At 31.5% G+C, this 26571-nt stretch overlaps 2 protein-coding genes across 2 annotated transcripts in view; one reads left to right on the forward strand and one right to left on the reverse strand.

The window, feature by feature from the left end:
* The window catches only part of LOC139481829 (general transcription factor IIH subunit 1-like), an 18377-nt gene extending 5495 nt beyond the window's left edge, over positions 1-12882 (forward strand). The window contains exons 4-13 of the mRNA XM_071265343.1: positions 1095-1191; positions 2546-2614; positions 3328-3421; positions 4491-4640; positions 5223-5302; positions 7076-7522; positions 8489-8579; positions 10732-10847; positions 12204-12296; positions 12773-12882. Of these exons, the coding sequence (XP_071121444.1) occupies positions 1095-1191; positions 2546-2614; positions 3328-3421; positions 4491-4640; positions 5223-5302; positions 7076-7522; positions 8489-8579; positions 10732-10847; positions 12204-12296; positions 12773-12859 (1324 nt within the window). The 3' untranslated portion in view covers positions 12860-12882. The remainder of the gene's footprint in view (positions 1-1094; positions 1192-2545; positions 2615-3327; positions 3422-4490; positions 4641-5222; positions 5303-7075; positions 7523-8488; positions 8580-10731; positions 10848-12203; positions 12297-12772) is intronic.
* A 1675-nt stretch (positions 12883-14557) lies between these two features.
* LOC139481828 (A disintegrin and metalloproteinase with thrombospondin motifs 16-like) overlaps positions 14558-26571 on the reverse strand; it is a 29184-nt gene continuing 17170 nt past the window's right edge. The window contains exons 7-17 of the mRNA XM_071265342.1: positions 25738-25815; positions 24919-25070; positions 24442-24491; positions 22194-22305; positions 20660-20827; positions 19971-20103; positions 19095-19214; positions 18328-18379; positions 17470-17619; positions 16408-16737; positions 14558-15923 (exon numbers count right to left, since the gene is read on the reverse strand). Of these exons, the coding sequence (XP_071121443.1) occupies positions 15724-15923; positions 16408-16737; positions 17470-17619; positions 18328-18379; positions 19095-19214; positions 19971-20103; positions 20660-20827; positions 22194-22305; positions 24442-24491; positions 24919-25070; positions 25738-25815 (1545 nt within the window). The 3' untranslated portion in view covers positions 14558-15723. The remainder of the gene's footprint in view (positions 15924-16407; positions 16738-17469; positions 17620-18327; positions 18380-19094; positions 19215-19970; positions 20104-20659; positions 20828-22193; positions 22306-24441; positions 24492-24918; positions 25071-25737; positions 25816-26571) is intronic.

Genomic DNA, 26571 nt, shown 5'->3' on the forward strand with positions numbered 1-26571 from the left:
TTGGCTTATTTTTCAGGGAACTGTTAGGTTATATAGGGTTTTTGCCCCTTTAACCATGTTAACGGATTTAGTTCTTTTACATCCTTGGATTTCAAATATTCCACTTTGAACATTCATGATGAATGTAAATCCAGAAAAGCACTTTGAACATAATTTTTTTTAATGATAATAAGCATGATAAGTGTACAGTACCGGGGTATATCAAAATATATAAATATAAATGAGTCTAAATTGAAAACAACGTTCAAACCTATGATCATAGGTTTGAACGTAGTTTTCAATTTAGACTCGTTTATATTTTTTCGTTTGGGCTTGTATCATATTTTCCCTCTGGTTTATATGATCCGTTCATCCTATATTGACTCTTAAAATTCAATCGTCTATCTAAAAATGAGGGTACTTTTTATATGGTCTTCCAAATACCGTTTCGATCCCTAACATCACTGAAGAGACATTTATTGTCGAAATCCAGATCTGGTGTACTAAAAAAATATTGACACTGTATGTTTGTGGCATAACATCGTGGCCACAAGTTCAAATTTCTTTCTGTTTAGTATTAAATTTATATTAAGATCCATTTTGTTACATCTTGTGATCAATTTTATTTGGCAATCGCCAATGGCAGTCAGCAGGGTTACAGAACATCAGTTGTTCGACCTGTTAGTCAAATGCGTTCTGTTTAAATATACTTTTTCACTTTTTTGATCTTTTGGAAAATGTTGTTTGTGCTGTTTTTAGACCCTTCTACAACGAAAAATATATAAATACATGTATATATATTCTGTAAATTCAGAAATTATTGTGAGTTTTTTATTTTTGCGAAAAATGCGACAGAGTTGTAAACGCAATAATTAAAACTCACTTTTGAAATATTTGATACATTTGTGATATGAGTTAAACAGGATTTTTCTCAAAACTTGTAAAAATTAAAATCACATTTAAGTCTAAAATGACAAAATCGCAATAATAAATGCACGCAATAATTTTGAATTTACAGTAAATGAATTGGCAATCTATTATTCAGTGCCAGTATAGACTATGCTTGTTCATAAAATATTGTCACTTTTCATACATATGTTGCAATTTACTTATAGATTACTACAGGATAACCCAGAAATATTTCAGTTATATAAGGATTTAGTGGTCAGTGGAGTTATGAGTTCTGATGAATTCTGGGCTCAAAGAGCTGAGGTATGTATAAAAAAAATGTGTTTTTCATCTTACACTTTTACAGACCAACCATAGTGCTGTTTGGAAATATGTTTACATCTAGCGCTAAAGAGGGTTTTATGCCCCACCTCTGGGTAAGAAGGCATTAAGGTTAACCTTGGCTAGTCCATTTGTACGTTCATGAATAGGTTTCTGTTCTCTAACTTTAGTTTGCCTCTACCAAATATTATGAATCTTTTTCACAATACTTATTGTCACCAAACAGACCAAATTCAAATTTGGTTGTTTCATCATTCTCCATTGTTCTTTGGTTATGTCCTTTTATAAATGGAAAATTTAAAAAAAAAATCCGTTTCCCCACTCATACTTTAGTGTGCCACAACCAAATGTTATCAAACTTATACAAAATGCTTTTCACCACCAAAAAAGATTGAATTTGAATTCGGTTTGCATCAGATTTACCATTCTTGTGTTATGCCCCTTTTTTATGAAAAATTGACACCTCGGTGAACTCCGGAAATCTTTCCGTAAATCTTTATTATGGGTCGGATACCTTAAGTTTCAATTAGTACATTGACTCTTCCATATTTAAAAGTGAACACATGGTCACACTATTCTTTTATTCAATTAATTAGATACTGTGTCTACCCTTCCCTGGCAATACTGTGGATTCATTTACTTTCATGGGTATCAATTTTCGTGGATTGAACAAAACTTGCATTTTCATGGGTCTTTGATTTTGTGGTTTGGCCAATCTGTGCACACAAAACCTATAAAAAAAATTCATTCGTTGAACTTTTGTATTCATGGTTCACATATGTACCCACAAAACCCTTAAGAACCTTTGAACATTGGTATCATATGAATTATTATGAATCCACAGTTATATGACGATGCTCTATTCTTCTTTCTGTTTTAAAGACCTTTGTTACCCTCTTGTTTTGTTGTAATGATACACATGATACATGCTGGGTAACATTCAAAAATTTAAAGGCTTACATTTCATTGGCTGATGTAATAATTATATGAACAGTTACCCTCTTGTTTTGTTGTAATGATACACATGATACATGCTGGTACATTCAAAAATTTTAAGGCTTACATTTCATTGGCTGATGTAATAATTATATGAACTGTTACCCTCTTGTTTTGTTGTAATGATACACATGATACATGCTGGTACATTCAAAAATTTAAAGGCTTACATTTCATTGCCTGATGTAATAATTATATGAACAGAAAGTATGGAAAGAAGACCAGTTTTGTCAGATTTTTGTAAGCAAAGGGTAAAACAGGCTCTGTATTTCGATTGAGAGCGATAATATGGCATGTATGGTCAGGAGTAAATAATTTTTAAGATTACCTCTATTTATAGATGCAGTCAAAGTCAACTTCTACAAAATCAGAAGGAAAGCAGGTGGTAGGAGTGTCGGCTGCTTTTCTGGTAAGTATTTGAATAGTCAATTTTTCATGCAGGTTTTTATTGGTAATTTTTATGTCAATTGTACAAAACTTAGCTGTCAACTCTTTCACTCTTCAAACAGGTGAAATATCTGTATTTAATGATATTTAATATTGTTTGCTAAAATGTCTAAAATGAAACCATATATATCAACTTATTTGTGTATTAATTAAACCATTAGAATTAAAATTATTTGAGAATTTAATAAAATTTTGAATTTCATTGATCAGGGTTGCGTTCAATATTGTAGAGACTCTGCTATGTAGCACTACATAGATTTGGGATATTGATTGTTGAGCTAGCCTAGCCGCTAAGTAGATCTAGATAGCCTGGAGAAATTCATGCTAATTAGAGAACCCAAAATGGTGTTAAAAATTTTATTACTAATGACATCATTTTGACAAGCTAGCTACATAGCATATTGTACAACAAAGATAGATATCTAAGATATAGCGGCTAAACTAGCTGCTACAATATTAAACACAATCAAAGTAATTGCCCTTATCATACCTTCTACTTTGTCCTGATTGGTTGATTTTGAAAAAAAAGGAATCAGTGTTCTGCTTAGGATATTTAACCATCAGGGTACTACCATGATGCTGAAATTTGTAATCCTGATTTAAACAATTTAAAAAACTTTGAACATTTTTATGAGTTTTGTTGTAATATGATTTTTTTTTTAAATTTTCCTACAGGCAGACATTAAACCAGAGACAGATGGCTGCAATGGTCTGAAATACAACCTGACCACAGATATTATAGAATCTATTTTTAGAACATATCCAATGGGTAAGCATGAGAGAAAAACTAAAGACGCAAGTTTTAGACCAAAACTTTTATAACTTATAAATTTCCCTTCAATTTACATATGGCCTTAATCTGGAAAATAGAGTGAATGGTTCAGAAGAGGAAACATGTATAGGTACAAGTTAAAGGAAACAGAAATCAACAAGTCTTTTACTTTAGGGCTATTCAATTAAAATGTGTGGGAGGGTAGGAAGGGATTTAAAAAATATCCCTACAACCAAGAACCATTTTTTAGAATTTTTTTTAAATGGTAATAGAAGCATATAAAAGACTCATTACCCTCATTCAATAATTTAATTTCCCTTCCTACCCTCCCACATACATTTTAATGGAATAGCCCTTACAAAAAAAAAAGCATTTGAACTATAAGAGTTATGAAAAAATCATTGAACAGTAGATAAGTAGACTGACCTGATGAATACAAGCTTTGATAAAGTTCTCATTTTAAAAAGGGGGGGGGGGGATATACCAGAGGGACATAAGTCATAAGTCAAAAATAGATTGACAAAGCCATGGCTAAAAAGGAGAAAAAGACCCACAAATAAAACAATAGTACACAAAACACAACATTGAAAACTAGACTAGGCAACACGAACCCCACCAAAAAGTAGGGGTGATCTCAGGTGCTATGGAAGGGTAAGCAGATCCTGCTCCATATGTGGCACCCATCATGTTGCTCATGTTTATACAAAACTGGTAATAAGTTTAATTCAGTAGGTTACATTGGTGAAAGGGGACGGGATGTGTGTAATAAACTCTGTAATGAATTGTTGTCTTATTCCTAGGTTTAATTAATTTGACCTCATATATATTGCAAAATTTTATGATTCTTTTATATACATATATAAATTAATCAGGAAGGCATTTTATTTGTATGTCAAATATACTGTGGATTCATTTTTCTTTTGTTGGATAACTATTTTCGTTGATTTCGTGGGTACAGGTAAACAACGAAATTAATATCCACGAACATGCAAGTTTTCCTTAATCCACGAAAATTGATACCCACGAAAAAAATGAATCCACATTATGTATATAGATTATTTTTCAGTAAAGAAGAAACATCTAGAATATGTACCGCATCAGTTGTCAGAAAGTGAATTCTGGACACGGTTCTTCCAATCACATTATTTTCACAGAGACAGAACAAATATAAGCAAAGCTGAAATGTTCTCAGATTGTGCGAAAAATGATGAAAAAGGTAAGTTGTTAATAGAAGTGCAGTCCAGTTTGATAATTGTTTGTTGTTTAATATCATACAATTGAGAATGAAAAAGAGTAAAAATCCCAAAAAACTGAACTTTGAGGAAAATGAAGAAAAAAACTGTCGTATGCCTGACTTGGTAACAGCATTTTCTTATGTAGAAAATGATGGATTAAATCTGGTTTGCTGGTTTTAAAGCTAGCAAAACATGTCTTTTGTATGACAACACATCAAATTCCATTATATTGACTAGGATGTGTAAACAAAACAAACAGACATAAAAGGTAAAAATGTCACAATATAGGGGTGAATTTATCAAAGAGGTGACAACCTGACCTAAGAGCAGAAAACAGCAGAAGGCCACCAATGGGTCTTCAACACAGCGAGAAAATCTTGCACCCAGAGTCAGGGTACAGCTGTTACCTAAACAAAACTGTACTAGTTCTATAAAAAAAATAGACGTCACACTAGCTCAAAAACATCCCACCCTTTTGTTAATCATGTTATATTGACCAATGTTTTGATGATAAATGACGAAAATGAAGTATTTTGAAATTGCATGTATTTTTTTTTTTACAGAAATCTCTGATGAAATTGAGAAGAACGTGAGTGATCCATTGATAGATCTGGTGGCCGGGGCTGATGTGTCTCAAGGGGAAGTAGGTATTTTGTCAAAAGAAAAAAACTAGCTTTTTGAAAAGACTCATAAATTGATAGTATATGATTAATGGAACTAGCAGAAAAAAATGAAAACTGTGTCCTTGTCTTTGAGATTTTAGCCATTGAAAAATTGCCGGGAAAGACTCTCTGTAGATTTTAATTCATTTATGATTGTAACCTTTTTTCTTTCAAAAACTATGACTATGAGAAAATAACAAGGATTTTATAAGACTTTTAAATATGGATTTTTTATGCCCCACCTACGATAGTAGAGGGGCATTATGTTTTCTGGTCTGTGCGTCCGTCCGTTCGTCCGTCCGTCTGTCTGTCCGTCTGTTCGTTCGTCCGTCTGTCCCGCCTCAGGTTAAAGTTTTTGGTCAAGGTAGTTTTTAATGAAGCTGAAGTCCAATCAACTTGAAACTTAGTACATATGTTCCTTATGATATGATCTTTCTAATATTAAGACAAATTAAACTTTTGACCCCTAATTCACGGTCCATTGAACATAGAAAATGAAAGTGCGATTTTCAGGTTAAAGTTTTTGGTCAAGGTAGTTTTTGATGAAGTTGAAGTCCAATCAACTTTAAACTTAGTACAAATGTTCCCTATGATATGATCTTTTTAATTTTAATGCCTAATTATATTTTTTACCCATTTTCACGGTCCATTGAACATGGAAAATGATAGTGCGAGTGGGGCATCCGTGTACTTTGGACACATTCTTGTTAAAACTATATAAAGAAAAATTGAAAACAAAAGTTGGGTTTAGGGGTTAAAATTTGGCAATACATAGATAAAACCACAGAGTTCGGAACATCTGACAAAATTCCAATAACAAGATTAGCGAACATCCTTAACATGGTAAAGTTGGAAATTTTTTCAACGGTTAAGTTTTTTGATAGTTTTGCAATTTATCCAACATTGGATATGGACATCTGGATTGATTGATTTTATTAGTCATAAGTAACTTTACAACATTAGATAGATATTTTTTTTTAGAGAGGACTGTGGATTGAGGAAAATTTGCATTTATTGTGGTTCCCAGGTAAACAAGAAATCCCTGACAATTGGTATCCAACAAATAATAATGAATCCACAGTAGTACATCGGTGGGGCCCAATGTTCGTGGATTGAGAAAAACTTGAATTTTCGTAGATATTTGATTTCGCTGTTTTGCCAAAGTATTCATACCTTCTTAACTAAAGGATATTTATAATTTGTTGTACATTAGAATTCGTGGTTCCTTGGTAACCACGAAATCAACGAAAACTGGTATCCAACGAAAAAAATTGAATCTACAGTAATCTTATATCATTTAATTGCTGTCTTATTGACATTTTTATATTTATATGTTTGTATTGCATTAATTAAAGTTCCATAAAAATAAATACAATGAAACAATCATTAAAAAAAAGAGGTATAAATGTGTAATATTTATCGATCATGATTTTGATTTTAGCTAATGTTTGTAAACATTTTCAAAGTAATATGCAGATAAATCGTACAGAATTTGTTCAAAAGATATGATTTGCATTTCAATTAATCAAAAGACATCTGATTTAAGTATTCACACAGTGCAATTGCATTTTCACAGGAATATGCAGATAAATTGTACAGAATTTGTTCAAAAGATACTCTTTTCATTTGGATTAACTAAAAGATATCAGTATTCACACGGTGCAATTTATATTAAAAACAACATTATATATTTAAAGAAAGATGGCAAATTGTACCATATGTAAATGCACCTGCTAACGTATTTTATATTGTAGGGATATGGTGGTTCATCAAGTGATCAAAAGTCCTTTAGTACAAATCACGCAAATTTAACAATGATACGAAGATTTAATCACCATTCAACAATGGTTTTAAAAGCTTGTGATATAAATAGTGAATCAACTAAATCTCTTGGAAGCTCAGGAACAAGTAACTCAACATTGACTAACGGAAACTCAAATAATTCCAACGGTGCTCATTCTTCAAAAGATTCTTGTGAACCTGTGACTAAAAAAGCCAAAATGCAGGAAAAAATAAATTATTCTGACCTTAAAGACACCAGTGAAACTTCTAGTGTAAATTTGAGATTACATAAAATGGAGGGATATTTACATGGACCTACTCCTGTCATGACAACTAAATATACAACAAGTGAAGATGTGATAGCAGCGACACAAAATGTTACGCAGGAAATGCATAATTGGGTTTTGACCCTATCTCAGGTAATTATCAATGCTGATTGGTTGATAGAATGACCCTATTTCAGGTCATTCTCAATTGTGATTGGTTGATAGAATGACCCTATCTCAGCTAAATATCAATGCTGATTGGTTGATAGAATGACCCTATTTCAGGTCATGATCAATTGTGATTGGTTGATAGACATGATAGAATGACCCTATATCTCAGGTAAATATCAAATGTTGATTGGTTGAAAGAAATCTGTGCAATTGAAGTCAGTTATTTAAATTTCATTGTATATATCAAAAAGTCCAGAAGAAAAGCATTAGCTCTGTTTTACAAAGAAGTTGAAAATGGAGTCAGTCATCTTGAAGTTTATATTGAAAGGTTAGAAAACAAATGCCCACTCTATTTGAAAAAAAGCTTGTCATTTTAGTCAATCATTTGACAACTTTTAAATCTGTATTAAAAAGTTTAAAAGAAAAAAATGTCAGCTATTCCTGAAAGAGATTCATGATTGGAGTAAGTAATTTGAAATTTTCCTTATTCATCTTGTAAAGTTTAAAAGAAATAATGTGAACTGATTGATAGACATGCTTTAAATTGCAGTCAGTAATGCAAACCTGGTTATTCATATCTGAAAATTTTAAAACAAAAAAAATCCTCTCTTTTTTGAAGAAATGCTTAAAATTAATGCTCTTCATATTGCACAAATAAAAAAAAAGTACACCTGCAAGATGGTGATTGTATTCAATGTTAAGAGCAAAATTTTATTTTTCATTCACAATCAAATTAATTGTCAGTTCTGTAGTGTTAAGATAATTCTATATTAAACATCATTAGGCAGGAATGCTCATTTCCTAAAGCTTGGAGAGGAAAAAATATTATATGCATATACATTCAGATGAGTTAAATATCAATTGAAATGACAATTTTGGGGTTTAGAATATCTATTAAAATCAAAATGTGCTAATATAAATATTTACTTTATTTGTACATAATTTAAGGTTGTCTCTAGTGGAACGGCTGTCAGCGTACTGGGAGAATTGTCACCAGGGGGCAGTCTAATGCACGGAACTAGTCAACAACAATTGCAACGTTAGTATAACTTAAATTGATTTTGTTAGGGTAAAGTTACACAAATTCATGTCGTTAAGGTAAAGAATGACTGTCTCAAAGGTATGTCGATTGGATTTTAGAAAGTTCAATCTACATGATCTATGACAAACTAAACACTCATATTACATTGATACTAATTAGTTTTCATTAAAGGTTAAATAATCTACATCATACTGCATTATCATATATATTGGACTAGAGGCTTTGTAGTAAAGGATAACAGTATATTTGTGTTTTTTAAAAAGAATAAAAAAATTGTAAATTTACCTTAAATATTACTGATTGAAAACCAAAGAAACTATAGAAAACTGATACCTGAACTTCTGTTTAACATAAAATCCAGTCTAAGCAGTTTTTTTTCCCCTGTGCTTTATGAACAAACATGCAGGCTTTTAGAGGCTGACTTTTAGATGTTCTTTGATTATTTATGATACCAGTTGCTGTCTCCATTGACATATACCCTGCATATTTTTTAGTCATATTGTCTGGTCATAATGAGGAATTTATATCTGATGCCCTGTGTTCAGTAAGTATCATACTGTCAGCACCATATGGGGTTAGGCATCTATAGACTGAGGAAGATAACCATAGCTTGTAAATAAGTAATGTGTTAAATAACATGAATAAGTCAGTTTGGTCTTTGTTCATAAAGCATTCATCTAAAACAGTTTCAGGGCTTTAGTGGCTGATTGAACTTAGAAGTCTAGCGTGTCAATTGAAAAGCTGAACTTGTGAGTTCAAACCCCTTCATGTGGCAAGAGCATTTGACTCTAATCTTAATAGATTAAGGCTATTCCATTAAAAAGGAGGTACTAGAGTTGGAAGGCATTTTTTAAGTACCCCCATGACCAAGAGGAATGTACCATGTATCTCAACACCAACCAACAGGAAGTCGTTTCATATAATACAAGAACCAACTGGAATATATCTAACTTATTTTATTCTAATTTCTCACAACCAATAGGAATTGATATTTAAACATTATAGTTGCTTGACATTTTAGAGGGGGTGGACAGGGTTAAGGGAACCTGGGAATGAGGGGGAGAGAAATGTGAGTTCAGGGGGGGACTGGGAATTGAGGGGGAGGGAAGTGGGAATTGCCAGTTTTCTTGCCAAAAGTTTGGATTCTCTCCAGGCATTCCAGCCTCCATCATTAAAATCTGGCTGACATGATATAGTCAATAGTGCTGATAATGGTTTAAAACACAAAATCCAATCAATTCTGGAAAAAAACAGGCAATTATACCACATCCTCTGATTTTTATATTTAATAGAATAATCTATATCGTTAAGAAGCTTAAAATATATATAATGAAAAAGGGATGTCATAAACTCACCGATGAATTTTATAATTTATGTCCCTTTATATATTTCTCTCTCCTTTAACTCTTTAGATGATCTATAACAATGGTTAGGATCTGTCTTTTTCCAACATACCCTATTCTTCCATCAAGCTAATATTCTATCCTTCCTCTTTTTATGCCCCACCTACGATAGTAGAGGGGCATTATGTTTTCTGGTCTGTGGCTCCATTCGTTCGTCTGTGGTTCTGTTCGTCCGTCTGTGCGTCCGTTCGTTCAGGTTAAAGTTTTTGGTCAAGGTAGTTTTTGATGAAGCTGAAGTCCAATCAACTTGAAACTTAGTACACTTGTTGCTTATGATATGATCTTTCTAATTTTTAAGCCAAATTAGACTTTTGACTTCAATTTCACGGTCCACTGAACATAGAAAATGAAAGTGGAAGTTTCAGCTAAAGTTTTTGGTCAAGGTAGTTTTTGATCAATCAACTTGAAACTTAGTACATATGTTCCCTATAGTATAATCTTTCTAATTTTAATGCCAAATTAGATTATTACCCAATTTCACGGTCCATGGAACATGCAAAAGGATAGTGCGAGTGGGGCATCCATGAACTTTGGACACATTCTTGTTTATTCCATGAATTAGAATTTTAAATAAACAATTTTCGTGGAATTATATATTTCTTAGCTATGGAGAAAGTTATCCCTTGAAAATAGGCTGACAAATATACTGTAACGTATGTTTTATGCATTTAACATTATAATTATAATTACCATGACTACAAGAAAATTGGTTTTTACAAGAAACTCTTTTCATATTGTTTTTACAGATATGGTGCCAGAAGAAATGCAAGAAGAATTAAAAACACAATATAATGCATTACTTGAATTATTACGGCATTTCTGGGCCTGTTTCCCTGTACAGAGTAAATCATTAGAAGAAAAGGTAGTTGTGGGAATCAGTTCAGTAACAATATACTGTTGCTTCATTATTAATCTTTGGATACCAATTTTCATGGATACACATAAACCTGCAGGTATTTGTCTAGAGGGGTGTATGAGGACTTACTTTACTGTCTAGAGGGGTGTATGAGGACTTACTTTACTGTCTAGAGGGGTGTATGAGGACTTACTTTACTGTCTAGAGGGGTGTATAAGGACTTACTTTACTTGAAAAAAGAAACAAGAAATCAAGTATCTACAAAAATATCATTTTTATCTAAATCCATGAAAATTGGTACCACGTAAAAAAAAAAATCTGTCGTATGTGTCTGACAATTTCAATGCATGCTTCACATGTTTATACACTTCATTTCATGTATTTGTTTGCACTCTTTTGGCTTAATATAATAGACATTACAAACTTAATGTTTAAGTTTTAGTTAAAGAGTCTAATTAAAGAAAACTGTGAAATTTGTTGTCATAATGTGGAGAAAATCTAAAAGCAATGAAAATTGTGTCTATTTCAACTCTTGATGATTCAATTTTTGTGCTGGTTGACAAAGAGACAGCAACCCAACTAATCAGCAGAAAAGAGGCAAATGCCACCAAGGGGTCTTCAAGAGAGTGAAAAAATCTCCCACCCGGAGGCTGGCTTCAGCTCGTCTCTTAACAAAAATGTATACTAGTTCATCGAAAATAGACATCACACCAATCTCCAAAACATATAAATGAAACCAAAATGAAATAAAAACATGCAAGACGCTAAAAACTGTTGTGTCGTAAAGCATAGATATAGAAGTAAGGAGATGTAGTATAATTCCCACGAGATAATAATATACCAGATATCAGAGGACAAAAATGTTAAAAGCTATAGAGCACTGTACAGCCTACAACAATGAGCAAAAATCAAACCTTAAAGTCAGCATGGAAGGGATCAGTCTTGAAAAAATATTAAACAATTCACAAGAAAATACCAAGGGCCTGACTTATTCTAAAAACCATGAAAAACATGTTTATAGAAGTCATTGTAATTTAAGAATGAATAAACTCATTTTGAAAGACATTTGGTGAGCCTTGGTTTTTATTGTTATGAAACACACCTTCACAAATCTGAAGGTAAGTCCTTCATTTGCTGATGTAATAATAACCAGAACTGATTGACAATAAGTTGCTTCATAATGAATACATTTATAAAGTTTAAAACTATAATAAAGTATGATGTACAGACTCCTTTTGAATAATCCATGTTCTACACAATGAGCTTCAATTGTTCTTCTAATTATACAGAGGTGACAGGTGGATAGTGTTTGAATTTTCTTACAATTTATACAGGTAATCATACTGATCCTCATAATTTCAGGTTGTTCGAATGAAAAGCACACTTGAGAAATTTCAGATGGCAAAATTGCAACCTTTGAAAGAAAGTATACAACAGTACCATTATGCATTGAATGTAAGTGATTTAAGGAATCCATCCATGGATATGTTTACTACAAAAAACTTTTTCGCATTTTCTTCAGACTGTTTAATAAGAGCTTAATGTGATTATGCTTGATGGTGTTAGGCATTTCTGATGCTTCTCTATTTAACTTCCTGATTACCAAAAACATTAATCGAGGTTTCATAAGTGACTGATAGCTCTATTGTTTATTGAATTCAGTTTTTGTGTTAAGTTTTCTGTAAAAAGTGTCAATATACATTTTTTTTAATGAGTTAAGACTTCATGTAGACAAATCTTATCTATCTTCTTTAATGATCAGCAAAATATGTGACACCATCAGGAATGTTGAATTTTGACCAATAAAGAACTGATTCTAACAAACATCCCATTGATTCAAAGAATAATAATCAATGTTTTTTAAAAGTACAGATTTGGTAAGAATTAGAGAAATCCTATTTTTATTTTTAATACTTGTTTTTATCTTTCAGCTCACTGGTCATATGGAGGAATTGTTGAGTGCGGCATTCAGTAAATTTGACAATTGGCAGATGAGGAAAATGTCAAAGAAGTCATGATATTAAATAAAAATAATTTCTAATTCTTCTTTATCATTTACAAAACTTGATAATGTGGTAGATGTGCATTATGATATAGAAGGCATTTTTATATTTCAGAACTATGCTAAGGAAATTTGTATCTACAAATGCTGTTAAAAGAGTGCATATGAATAAAAGTATAAAAGGGTATAAGGCAATCAGATCAGCAAGCTTCCTCCTCTCCCAAATACAGGTGACTATGCTGATCCTAAAAATTTTCAATTTACAAGTTTGGTAAAATTCTAGGTTCTCTCATTCTTCATGTGTGCTTCAAAATTTAGAAAAAAAGTCAGATTTATTGAAGCTTAATTAAACCCGCTGCATTTGTCAAGAACCTGTTGTTTAGTGGTTTTCGTTTGGTAATGTGGTTCATAAGTATTTCTGTTTCTCGTTTTTTATATAGATTAGACGGTTGGTTTTCCTGTTCAAATTGTTCCACACTAGTCATTTTGGGGTTCTTAATAACTTGATGTTCAGTGTGAGTCAATGCTCTCTGTTGAAGGCTGATAATTGTTTACTTTTTACACATTATGAGTTCGCTGGAGAGTAGTATATTTTGCACTCACAGTTTCTTATTTCTATATATAGTTCTCCATTCAACTTGTAATATAAAAAAATAAGAATATGTGATATGATTGGTAAAGACACAACTCTTTTGTGAGTCTCCATAATGATTTTAAATAACATTGAAATTACAATAAACTAGACATTTTTTAAACATATTTATTCATTTTTCAATTTTTATATGATTCATAATGATAGAAAAATAACAGATTGATAGAAATGACTTTTAATGATGTACATTATGACTATTAAACATTTAACATACTTTAAATATGTCACTCAAAATTACCAAAATATAAACTGAAGAAGAACAGATAAATAAAGTCTTGTTGCAAATGAAAACAAAACTTACAATAAGTTAAACATTGTAAAAAAAAAAGCAATAAACAATAAGTTTCTTAATTATTGATTTTTTTTTGTTTTGTTTTTTTTTAAATATTTTTGTTTCATTGTCAGATTTTTTGTAAAGTAGGAATTTTTTAGAAATTATATTTGTAGAAAAGACATTTTTTATCAATCATCCTGCAATCACAATGAATTCTAGTGTCATTCTTTTTCATTTATAAAATGATATTTTAATAGGATTGATATTACAAAAAATTGCCTTTAAAAGTAAGAAAAAATAAAAACTGAAAAAAGCATTTTCAAGGAAGGAATATTTATGATATGAATTTCCTTTAGTGTAAGAATTATCCATCAATTTTAGCGTTAGCGACTGTTTAAAATAGCCATTTAAAGCTACTGGACTAGAACTGACCTGCATAAGATAAATTTTAATTATTTTTCATAAAAGTTTTTACAACTAATCCCATTTTTTTAATTCTGTGATCTGACTGCATTGTATAAATTATTTGGTTAAAACAGAGTCCATTAAAACATATAAACGTGTACAAATTGTGGTCAATATAGCGTTTTTCCTAACTTCTCCACATAACAAAATGCATAATTTCTAGTGTATTTGTAGAACTTCAAAAATTACCACACAACTTTAATTTTGTACATTGTTTTCACCAATTGGGCCTTTTATTTCTTTTTTTTTAAAGTATGCATACATTTCTAGAATGAACATGCTTTTAGAAAGTGTAAATTTTTTGTTAAAAAAAATTGTTCTGCTTTTTTATTTTCTTTTTACTTATAGACAAAATACCTGCCTTTTTTCTTAAAAAAGATGCATGATGAATTGATTTTTTCTTCTTCACAGAGATAAAACTTAACAATGAACTTTATAACTTGGATAACATTCAAGTGTAGAGATAATGATGAAATAAAATACATAAAAATTATTTATGATGAATTACAATGCAGACCAAAAATATTAAAAATCAGACGAAATTGAACTTGACTCAACAAATGCTCTATTAGCTCATAATTTATATAGATTATCTTTTAGTGTTAAGAAAAATACCTATATATAAAAGCATTCTATATATAAAAAAATGCAGTTGAAATAGATTTAGATTTTTTCTGCAAATTTTCAAGTAAACTTCAGAATTTTGTACACTTGCTTCATATATATCCCAGGACTCTAATGGCCGTTTCATGGTAGACACTATAAAATCACATAATTAATTATTCCATTTTACTCTAATATAACTTATGCTGAATCTTGGTAATCAAGAAGTCAAAAGATAACAAAGGGGACAAGATATGAAAGAAAGACAGACCAAAGGATAAAAGACTATTCTGGTCATTTTTGGGGCACTTTATGCTTGCTGTGCGATGTGAGCCAATGCTCAGTGTTGAAGACTGTATTTTGACCTATAATGGTTTTCTTTTACAAATTATGACTTGGATTGAGAGTTTATTCATTGGCACTCATACCATATCTTCGTATATCCATATACAAAAAGCTAAGAAACTTCCACTTGTGGTGGCTGTACTGTAGCTTAAATCATCTCAGATAAGATAACTAAGTGCATTAAAATGAAAGGAGGGCGATAATGTGGTTTTATTTTCTATTATGGCATATAGTCTGATAATACTGATTTCAAACAACCTATGTTTTACAATGACTTGATTGCTGTTTGCCTTAGGTACAGCGGCCATTGTCAACAAGTGTTATACTCTAATTGCATTATTGATAACAACTGAATTCAAGAATATCTGTATACTTGTAGTATATATTACTGACCAACAAACTTACATCAATCTGTTAAGATGTAAACAAAAATATACAATATAAGGTAACAACTTTTTAAAACAAATAAAAATGACTAGCAGTCTGTTTAAACTAAAAAGCAAAACATTTTTGGCACTGTTACAGTAGGTTTAAAATTAGTTTAAAAATAAAGATTTATTAAAGCTATTAAACTAGTTGCCATGGACAAAATTGTCCATGTAACTATGGATGACCCTGAGTTCAATCCTAAGGTAAACCCACATGAATGACAACAGTAATCTTTTAAAGCACCACAAACTGATGTCTGATTTTCTGCATGATGTTGGCACAATGAAGGATTTTTGTCACCATACATGCAATCTGAAATATGAAAGTTATAACAATTTTTATTGAGTCAAAACCATATTTTCTTTTATTTAAAATAAAAACTATATTTATCACTGGCGATAACCCGGGTTTTCGTAGGACTCTTAATTTTATTTTTCTATGGTCTGTTTTTTGTACTGTTGTATGTTTTTTCGTCGTTTTCAGGTTTTTTTTGCGATGACATTGTCAGTTTTCAGTTTGAATGACCATTTGGTATCTCTTCTATCTATGTATATCAATGACAAATGTTTTTAGTTTTGGTTTTCCTGGCAAACTACAGTAACGGAATATAAGTATATATTTAGGAAATTGATATGTATGCACTTAAGTTGTCATATAGTAGTCCCGAAATTCTATTTATATCAATTCTCAAATATCACGAAAACATTTATTATTTCAATAATATTTAAATTAACTGCTGAGTAACAAAAAGTATTTAGATACAGTAGCTATATCTATATTTGAAAATAGCACTCACGTGTAGGTTCAGTCTGTGTTCTCGTGCAAGACTGACAACAATGGGAATTAACTACGCTATCGTAACACACATGTCTGCCATATTTTTCGATGAATTTTTCACACATGTATCCATTGATAGTAGCAATATCCTCACAGTGGTCCAATTTAGGAGCTACTGGTGGAGCCTTTGTAGTGTAGGGACTGATTGTGTATGTAGGTCTCTGTGTCACTGGGATAGGTATTCCCGTTTTACATGTAGAACAACACTCTGACTTCAAGTCACGGTCTTGGGTGGCAATTGTGCAGTGCCATGGTTGACAACCCTTTACTCTATCCCCATACTCACAACCTGATGAAAAGGAAAAAAAATGAAACATCCATCGTGTTGAAAAAGTTAATCATAGCCCTATTTCAAAATTTTATCAGTTATAAAGTTATGTTGCATAGAAGGAATACACCTTTTTGATAATCAATCTAAATGTATTGATAACTGATAAAAGAAAATTTCTTCAGAGTTTATCTATTATTTTATATCTAAACACATGTATGCAAGTATACCAAACAGTACTTTTGCATACGTCAAACTTTAAATTGACCAGGATTGTCGAAGGTTGATGGTTTTCTTCCGACACTGCGGCATCCTCCACCTATAAAAACTATCCGCCACGATGTAGCCTAAATGCGGTGCTCAAAAATGACGTTAAAACACTAAAAAATCAATTAATCAATCAATCATACATCAAACTTAATAGTTAAATAAGTTAAACAAACCAAACACTTCAATAATTTAAATATTGAAATCTGTAAAATTGGTAGGGTACATAAGAACAGCCAAAATTAAAGCACGAAAGCTTTGGACGAATACATTTATTACAATTGATAATGATCAAGTTCAGGAAAGTTCAAATAGGAATGCTTAAATCATATGTCCAGTCGCAGAGACAACTAATTAAAAACCCTTAAGACTTTGACTAAAAATAATTGAAACTTGAGACTCAATTGATCATGTTTACCCGGCTTGTTTATTATATTGTAAAAGTTGTCATAAATACTCTCACAATAATATTAACAATTTTCTTACCTGCTTGCCAGGTAAAAAGCTTGGCACATGAGGCACAACACCTGCTTCTGACCTTCTCTTGATAACAATATGCAGGTGTCGTACTCACAAGAGCCTCACATGTTTGTCCAACAAATGCTACGCCAGGCTGATCACCATGTGGGCATTTATCTAAAATTACGAAGATACGTGTTACAGTGAAACCTGTCTTGACCGAATCTTGCATAAACCGAAAACCTGGCTTAACTTTCCATGTTCATAAGCCAAGTCATATCAAATTATTATACGTTTTGTAACAGCTCCCTAAAACTAACAAAATATTAAATCCCGAAGAGGTTAAGTTTAGACAGGTTACATTGTAAATCAATAAATTTTTAGAAAAAAAACATTTAATTTTTCATAATACTTAAGATTTTGTACTCAAAGATTTTTTGGCAAAACCTTTCAGAATTTAAGGACGTTTTTTTTTTATTCTAGCGCCACTGAGAGTCTTTACGACGAAATTGGCATCTTGCGTACACAATTCAAGTTTTTGTATCTGAAATGAGTTTATTTACACACTACATGATACTGGATTTGTGTAACAGAAATTAATATACATATATTGTCATCATTTAAAACAAAAAGAATCTTTAAAAATCTTTCAACCCAAATTTGTTATAAATCAATGATGGGAAAGCAAAATGTCTTGTTTATAAATGTTGTTTGAAATGTTTTTTTCACAGCTTTTATTATTTTTATAATACAGGACTGCTTACAAACTTATAAAAATTTTAACTGGAAGATTAAGACAGCATTTCAAACGTTAAAAAGAGGCGAAATATAAGAAACCAGCTATTGGTTGATTATAAAAAGTATTCTTATGTGTATGTCAATTACCATCTTTTTCTGGTGCATCATCAGAGTAAATACAACGGCCTTCAACACACCACTGAAAAAAGGAAACAAAATTTATTTATTAAAAGCTGTTACTTCATTTGAGCTTACCTGGCTAAAATGCCAGTGTGAATGGTCCTATCTCTTGCCGTTCGTCGTCTGTTTTTTTCTCTCCAAAACTCTCCTCTGAAACTACTGCGCCAAATTTTACCAAACTTCTTAATTTTGGGTTTAATGCTCTTTAACTTGGTATATAATTTTACTCCCAACAATTTTGATTCGAGCTTCATTGAAGAGTGTTATTTAATTGAAACGTGCAAAATAAATCTTCGATGACACTGCCGGATAATTCTAGTGCATGACAAGTTCTGGCTAATAAGAAAATAAATTAGTACAACATATTTTCTGTGAGTCTTATATTGACTAAGTGTCCATCCGACGTGCTAAAGTTAGGACAAAACGAAACAACAATGAAAAAAAATTATACTAACTTTATTATCAAAAGCTTTATAAAGGAAGATAATAGTATGACTTTCACATTCCTCTTGTATCATTTTACAGATCAGCTTTCTATTTATTCAAATTGTTTTTTATTTGTTTTTCGAATAGATTTTTTCAAATATAGATATTGAATGCATAATATAAAGAGAAGTCGATGTTTTGGAATTATAGATAGTGAAGGGAGAAGTAAAATGTCTGTTGTGTTATTTTGTAAGTAATATTACAAGAGTTTCAGTTGAAACTGTATTCGAAGCTAAAGAGATGTTTACCTTTCTGAATCCACATGATGTTCCTCTCACCGCTGTTTGTAGTACACAATCGTTATCTGTACTTGGATCAAGGCAGTACATAGAGGTACATATACTACTGGCATTTCCAAACTCTGTACCCTGCATGTAAATAAACAAGAAACGTATGATGTATAGTTAAGTTATTACTGTAAACATACGGAGTCTTGTGATATCTATCGAAAAATTAAGTTTAGATACTCTCCGCATTCTTTTTAAATATACCAGTGCAATGAATATGCAATGGAGAAACCTTTTTTATTTGAAACCACATACTTAACTTACAGATCATATCTCAAACCCACATGTAAAATTAACTACACAAATGTACCTAACCCGTAAAATCAAATGTATTTTTTTCTTGAAAATAAACTTAATTAAATTGAAAACAAGAATGCATATGGTATTTATGTACAATTCTTTTGACAGGCTTAGACCAAAAGTAGGATATTCCATCCTGTCCCATAATCTATTGGCATTTTCTTTTTTTATGGAGCCAACTTCACTTTTAGAGTGGCATTTGTTGAAGTAGCTTTTGATTAACAAAATCAATTGTAATAGTTATACCTTTATTTATGATATCTTTATGACTTGGTCACTTTACAAGTGTTATTATTTGTATTTGATACTGTAGTATGTAATTTCACATGTTTCATTATGAAAAATAACAAAATAACAACAACAAAAAAACTTCACTTTTAGATAAGTTTCTATCTATTGCTTTTGTGATCAATGTTTTTACTTGTCTGTTATGACAGCTTTTTATTTTCCATTTTTAATTTTTCTCTTTCTGATAAGCTGTTTGCGGTTTTGTTTTAGGTCTCTCATAATCTTTTACTATTGTATAAATCATTATACCTGACAAATGTAAGACTGATTTCCCCATATCTGCTGACATTGCTGGTTTGGAGTAAAAACTTGTCCTGGCATATTTTTCGAGTCCACAACTCGAGCATCTTTAAAACTTTCTGTCAAGCAAGTAGCACCTTTGCTGCAATAATGAATAACTCCAAAAATTATTCAGTGCCTGTAAACACTGGGCCAAATTTTATAAAACTTGTCCTAGAATCTCTTGTAATAACACTAAAGTTTTAATTTTGCCACATGGACATTTCAAACTTTTTTCTTAGAAATTTTGATGTAATTATCTGTCATACAAGTCATACTCATGATACTTTACATTGTCATAATGTCTTTCAACTATTGAGTGTTATGTGCTTCGATATAATTCAAAAGCTGCTACTTGTATATAGTTGTTATCACCGGCTTATGAAAGCCTTGTAAGTAGCGATACGTATAAAACAAAACATGTGATAGATAGTACAATTGATAATTAAAACGGTGAATGTGTCAAAGAAACAACAAACATATTCAATTTACTCATATATGCACAAGGAATAAGACAAAGAGAAGATAAGCAGCATCCTGAACTAGGTAAGGCGATCTTTCCAATCTATAACGTTCTTGTCTCCTTAATTCTACACTTTTAACCTTTCTAACGCCAAACTTGAAAGTTAAATACTGTTATCACACATTTTATTACATACCTCATTAAATCAGAAATAAAACTACGGAAATATTCAACAGAGCACCGTGAAAACTGCCATTGGTTTATTCTTTTCTCTACTGGGATAGTCTGATTTGTAGATGTCGCCATAACATATCTGTCAGATGACTGGCATTCATTTTTCTCACCATCATGCAAGGCACCAAGACTTCAAAGTTAAATGATAACAACTTTTGTTTACTATGAATACTAAGTCTTCAGTATTACCAATATTAAGAATAGAAAGATGAGAACAGTAATAAAAGAGATGTTTCTTTGCTATTGATTTTGTCAATTGTGAGTCGGTTTCTTCTTTCAAATAACCACAATTGGCACAAACATTTACCAATGAAAATTATTCTGTAATCGGGAATAACATACTTAAGGTAGCACAATACAAAGATTTTGTTACTCCCAATCAGACAACTTTAAACTGATGTAATTCATTTCATCCTTCTTTATATTTTATAAATGAGGTACCAAAAGAAAGAAGAAAAAATTAATCTTTCAAATTGTGATAATTTCATTATGACATAATTATTACATAATTAATTATTATGTAATTAGTTGCTATATTATGATGTCCACACTTGAATGAATTTAGCTTCTTTGTTTTTCATAGCATCCCAAAATATTTTATATATTCTTGTACAACACAGCTTGACCTCCAAAACTGTGTCTCAGATTTCCAAAAACATCAATAGAACAAATTTTATACTCAATTGAATTTAGTGGTCTCTTATGAATTGATGTTGCAAACTTCATTGAAGATTTATGAGAGAATGAAATACAATAGGAAAAATCTGAGACACAGTTTTGGAGGTCAAACTGTGTTGTGCACGAATCTATAAAATATTTTGGGATGCTATGAATAACAAAGAAGCTAAATTCATTCAAGTATAGACATCACAATATGGCAACTAATTACATAACAATTTATGATGTAATAATTATGTCACAATGAAACTATCACAATTTGAAAGATTGGTCCTTCTTCTTTCTTTTGGTACCTCATTTATAATATTTAAAGAAAGATGAGTGGAATTACACCAGTTTAAAGATGTCTGATTGGGGATGAAAAATCTTTGTATTGTGCTACCTTAAAAAGTACTTGGGAATTTTGTGTAAGTTAAAATTTTCGTTGATTGATGATCTTTTGTTTTTTTCTGTGTGAATAATTTGATTTCATGGCACTTGAGTAACAGTCTTTATGTAAATAAATGCACAATATCTTTAATTTGTTCTATTCAATACGCTCTTTTGGCTCACTTTTTTTCAAAAACTACTTACACATAAATACATATTTAGCAAAATAACATTTAAGGGAAGTTGAAAATTATGTCTGACCAAAGTTGCAACCAAAATTTGAAATGTATGAGCTCCATTAAATATGTTAATATGAACTATTTAGATGAAACCCACTTGTTGGCACATATCTTAATTTTATAAATTGATTGCGTTTGATTTTTGTCAGTTTTTGTGGACTTCTCCATTTGGAATTGACATTTTAGCTCTGAATTGTTTTTTTTATATACCTATGTCCTAGTTCGTGTGCAGCAGTACCAACATTCTGAAATCCACCATTGTCTTCTACTATAGAAACACTATCTCCGTTAGGTCTACATAAGGAGCCAATAAAAGCTAATCCTGATAAAGTAAAAGTCAGTATGATTTTATGTTTAGTTTAAATAATCATTTAACATAGGGTCTGCTGAATTGAAGAGTATATCTATTCCCACACTAATTGCGTGCGTGTGTGTTGTATTTCTTTCTGTCACGTAGTGTTGTCATTTCAGTAATTGTTTTGACATTATTTTAAAGCGGGATGTTTTGCTAGCCATTTAACAATGTTAAACCCACCATTGTTTTATTATTAAAATGTCCTGTACAAAGTCAGGAATATGACACCTGTTATCAAATAGTTCGTTTCTATGTATGTTAGCTTTTTTGGGCTCTCTTCAGTGTTTCTATTGTTCGTTGTTTCCTCTTATAGTGGATGTGTTTACCTCGGTTTTAGTTTGTAACCCAGGTTTGTTTTTTCTAAATCGATTTATGACCTTTGAACATCGGTATACTACTGTTGCCCTCATTCAAACAACAATTACACCGACGATGATATTCACAACATATTTGCTGAGTTTGGTGGTTCTACATTATGGTTGGTATTCCAATGGATAATTACAGTTCTACAACACTACTTAAAGCATAAAACTTATAGAAAAGAGGGACGAAAGATACCAAAGGGACAGCCTTACATCGCTTGTATCAAAGTGAACTTGATATTAAATATACTACCGAAAGTAGAAAGGCAGCTTCATATCTTGACCTTTTTATTAGGTATGTCAACTCGGTAAAGATTTACTAATCGATTACTCGTTGGATTTACCGAGCGATACTCGAGTAATTGTATTTAATAATATTACGAGGTGATTTCTCAACTTTGTTAGGAAGGTAAAAGTTCTGCTGAAAAAAATATATGCACTGACGGTACAAAGGTTGGGGAATGACTAGGATAAGCTAAAAGTGTAAGCCTTATACAAGTGCTCTTGTTTATAGCCTTACTCTATTTACATTTGTAAAGGAATTTTAAATGACAGTTTAACGCAATCACTCGAATCATTTTTTTATTTTAATTTATGTTTATTGATATTTAATTACCCGGGAGGCGCTCTCAATACAATATTTTCATTTAAGCTTAAGAAAGCAACATAATTCTAACAGGAAACTGATAAGTCGAGTATTATTTTTGTACTCGATACTCGGTGCTACCGAGCGATACTCGAGTACCCGAGTACTCGTTGACCTCTCACCTTTTTAGCAATATTGACACGGATGTACTTCAGACCAAAAGCTATGACAATGTGATGATTTTAACATTCAAATTGTCACATCACCATTTTCAATGGCATAATGTATAATTGCATTTACATATCTTCTGTTCGTGCATGTGCACATTATGTTTTTCTATTTCAAAAATAGATAACCGTAGTAGTAGTAGTATTTGGTAAAACCTTTCAGAATTTTGTGTCGTCAACAAAGTTCTTCATCTTCGTACCTAGTTATACTTCTCAGCCATTTTTATTCGAGTATGAATGATGTGTCTTATGAAGACGAATCATGGGTCCACCGTACTAAACTTTTAAACCTAGTACTTATTATGAGTTTAACTAGACTAGCATCGGCTCATCAACAGCACACATACGGAATTAAAAACCTCGATAAACTGATACTGGTAAGTAAAAATAAAGCAAAATATCTTGGTATTCAATTTAAACATATTTATATATAGTTGATTGGAAAACAAGTTTTGCAACTTATATTAATCCCTTTCCACTTTGCGGGTGCGAGTGCTGCCTTGTAGCGGCATTAACCTGCTCTTTTTCGAAATCTACAAGGGTGTCTTTAACGTGCAAGAGATATGGCTCGCTCTTACACGTGTCAGCCATTTATCGTCCCCTTCCGACGGATTATCATCGTTTCCTCAATACCATACTCGCAAATGGTGTCAAGGGAGAGCCGAAAATTCAGTCCCTGAAATTTTCATCCCGAAACAAGAATCGAACCAGGAACCTTTGTGTTAGTAGTCCGATGCACTAACCACTACACCACGGCTCTCTTGGTATCGCTCAGTTTCGAGGTAAAGTGGGTATTTCTATCATTTTTTAAATATTTTTCTATCTTGATTTGTGTATTTTTAATGCATTTATGAGATATGAATGGTGTTCAACTATTGTTGCCTTAAATATTTCTAATCAATACTTTATCTGGAAACACTTAACATACCTGCGGTGTGTAAAAGTTTGAATTTGTTCACCTCTGTATATAAATCATAACTGAAAGAAAAAAACATGATAAATTTTAATCTTACTATACGACATGTAAGTGGTTATTTATACGTTATGTCATTCAATTGTTTTGCGTTAGACTGAAAATAGCAAACAATATATAATAAAATAAATGTATAAAAAGTAAAATCACAAAAATACTGAACACCGAAGTAAAATAAAAACGGAAAGTCCCTTATCAAATGGCAAAATCAAGTGATAAAACACATCAAACGAATGGACAACGACAACTGTCATAGTCCTGACTTCGTACATGCATTTTCAAATGTGGAAAATGGTAGATTGAACCTGGTTTTATAGCGCTAAACCTCTCGCTTATATGACAGTTGCATCAAATTCCTTTTTTTTTAGTGTTTAGTGATTTACTGAAAATATAGTATATAAATGACTACGTAGTCCATAAATAACTATTTACCCGGTAAACAAAATGGCATGATCATGTAAGGGTAAATTAACAGTATTGGCAACCCAGGAACGAAAGTCTCGCAATCCTGCATCAGCATTCAACAAGTCTCTAGTTGAAGATTTCTCTTTCCTGACTTCACTCCATGGATAAGCCTGTTCATTCTGAAAATATAAAAGCAAGGTAATACAATAAAATAGTCGTTCAAATAGTTATACCGTAAGTATATAAAAATATTTGGAAAGAAACTATGAAAATATTTGATGACAAATGGTTGGTTAGGTCAGTAGCAAATTAAACAAATATTCAGGACAAGAAAAATTTTGAAATGTGATATGAATCCTGTTTTGTATTAAACCGACACGCCAAAGCATGTTTTAAACATGCCTGTTAACCATACAACATGACACCTTAGCAGAACACATAATTTATCATGACTCCAGTTGATCATAGATTGCCATTACTCTTCAATACTGAACATTGATCAATTTACGATCTCTCACACTCCCAATGAGCACACTGGTACGACTAGACAATAGAGGCGGTTATATTTATAATGATAGTTTTAAAGCGTTGTTTCTTTCTACAAAAAACAAGGCTTCATATGAACATTTGTTAATGTTTTTTTTTAAATGAAAAGGACCAAGATATATTTTCAAACTCATAAATCGAAAACAAACTTAACATGTCAAAAGAACGGAAAATGGTCACAGGCAGCAGTTTACAAGACACAACATAGAACACAAAAATCCAACTAAAAAAACTGGTGTGATTCCAGGTAACCTGGAAGGGTAAAGATAAAATATATCCAATTTTGAATCGCATACATACGTCTGCTATTAGAAACGCTGTTACTTGTATGTTGATATTAATCTCATCGTCTCGTATCGACCTATATCTCATATCAACCTGTAAAACAAAAATAGTAATTGATAGTAAAATATCCCTCACCGACTTCGTTTTTCCGGTATATATCATTCACAATTGTGTTCTTTGTGAAAAAAACGTCGAAATAATCGTAACGTCAAAGCCATGCAAGCCGTAAAACCGTAGATTTTGACGTTTTTCACTACCAACAAGGTTAAAAATTGATTATCAGACAAAACACGAAATCGGTGACCCTATAATTAGTTTATTTCATTAAAACAGAAATTTATATGTTAACAACATATAGTTTTTTGAAAAAAATCTGTGGAGTAGAAATTCGAGATTTGATGATTTTAAGCAAAATTTTAGAAGATTTTTCGCCGTTATTGTGTGCTTTCTATAAAATATTCTCGCATATTGAAAGAAATCAATCTGTAATATTTCAGATAATAAAAGTGATAAATGCATTATTTTTTCGATTTTCATTTATAGTTCAACGAGCCAGGGTTGTATGCAAAATGTTGTCGAGGTCTACGTTATAGTTCAATTACTATTCCTTGACCTTAAGTGTTACAAATCGAAAACGGAAGAATGGTTCAACACTTGGCACGTGGATAAGGTTCACAGACTATTCATCCCATTGAAAACGATCTACAACGATGAAATAAAAACGGGGTGGGATGAACCAGCTATATTTTACTGGTACAGGTGAGCAGATGGAACAGGTAACATTTCAATACCTTATGGCCACTGGTCATTTTGGGACCCTTTATATATTGCTGTTTGATGTGAGCTAAG

The sequence above is a fragment of the Mytilus edulis genome, chromosome 7 (assembly GCF_963676685.1).
Source record: "Mytilus edulis chromosome 7, xbMytEdul2.2, whole genome shotgun sequence".
Taxonomy (NCBI): domain Eukaryota; kingdom Metazoa; phylum Mollusca; class Bivalvia; order Mytilida; family Mytilidae; genus Mytilus; species Mytilus edulis.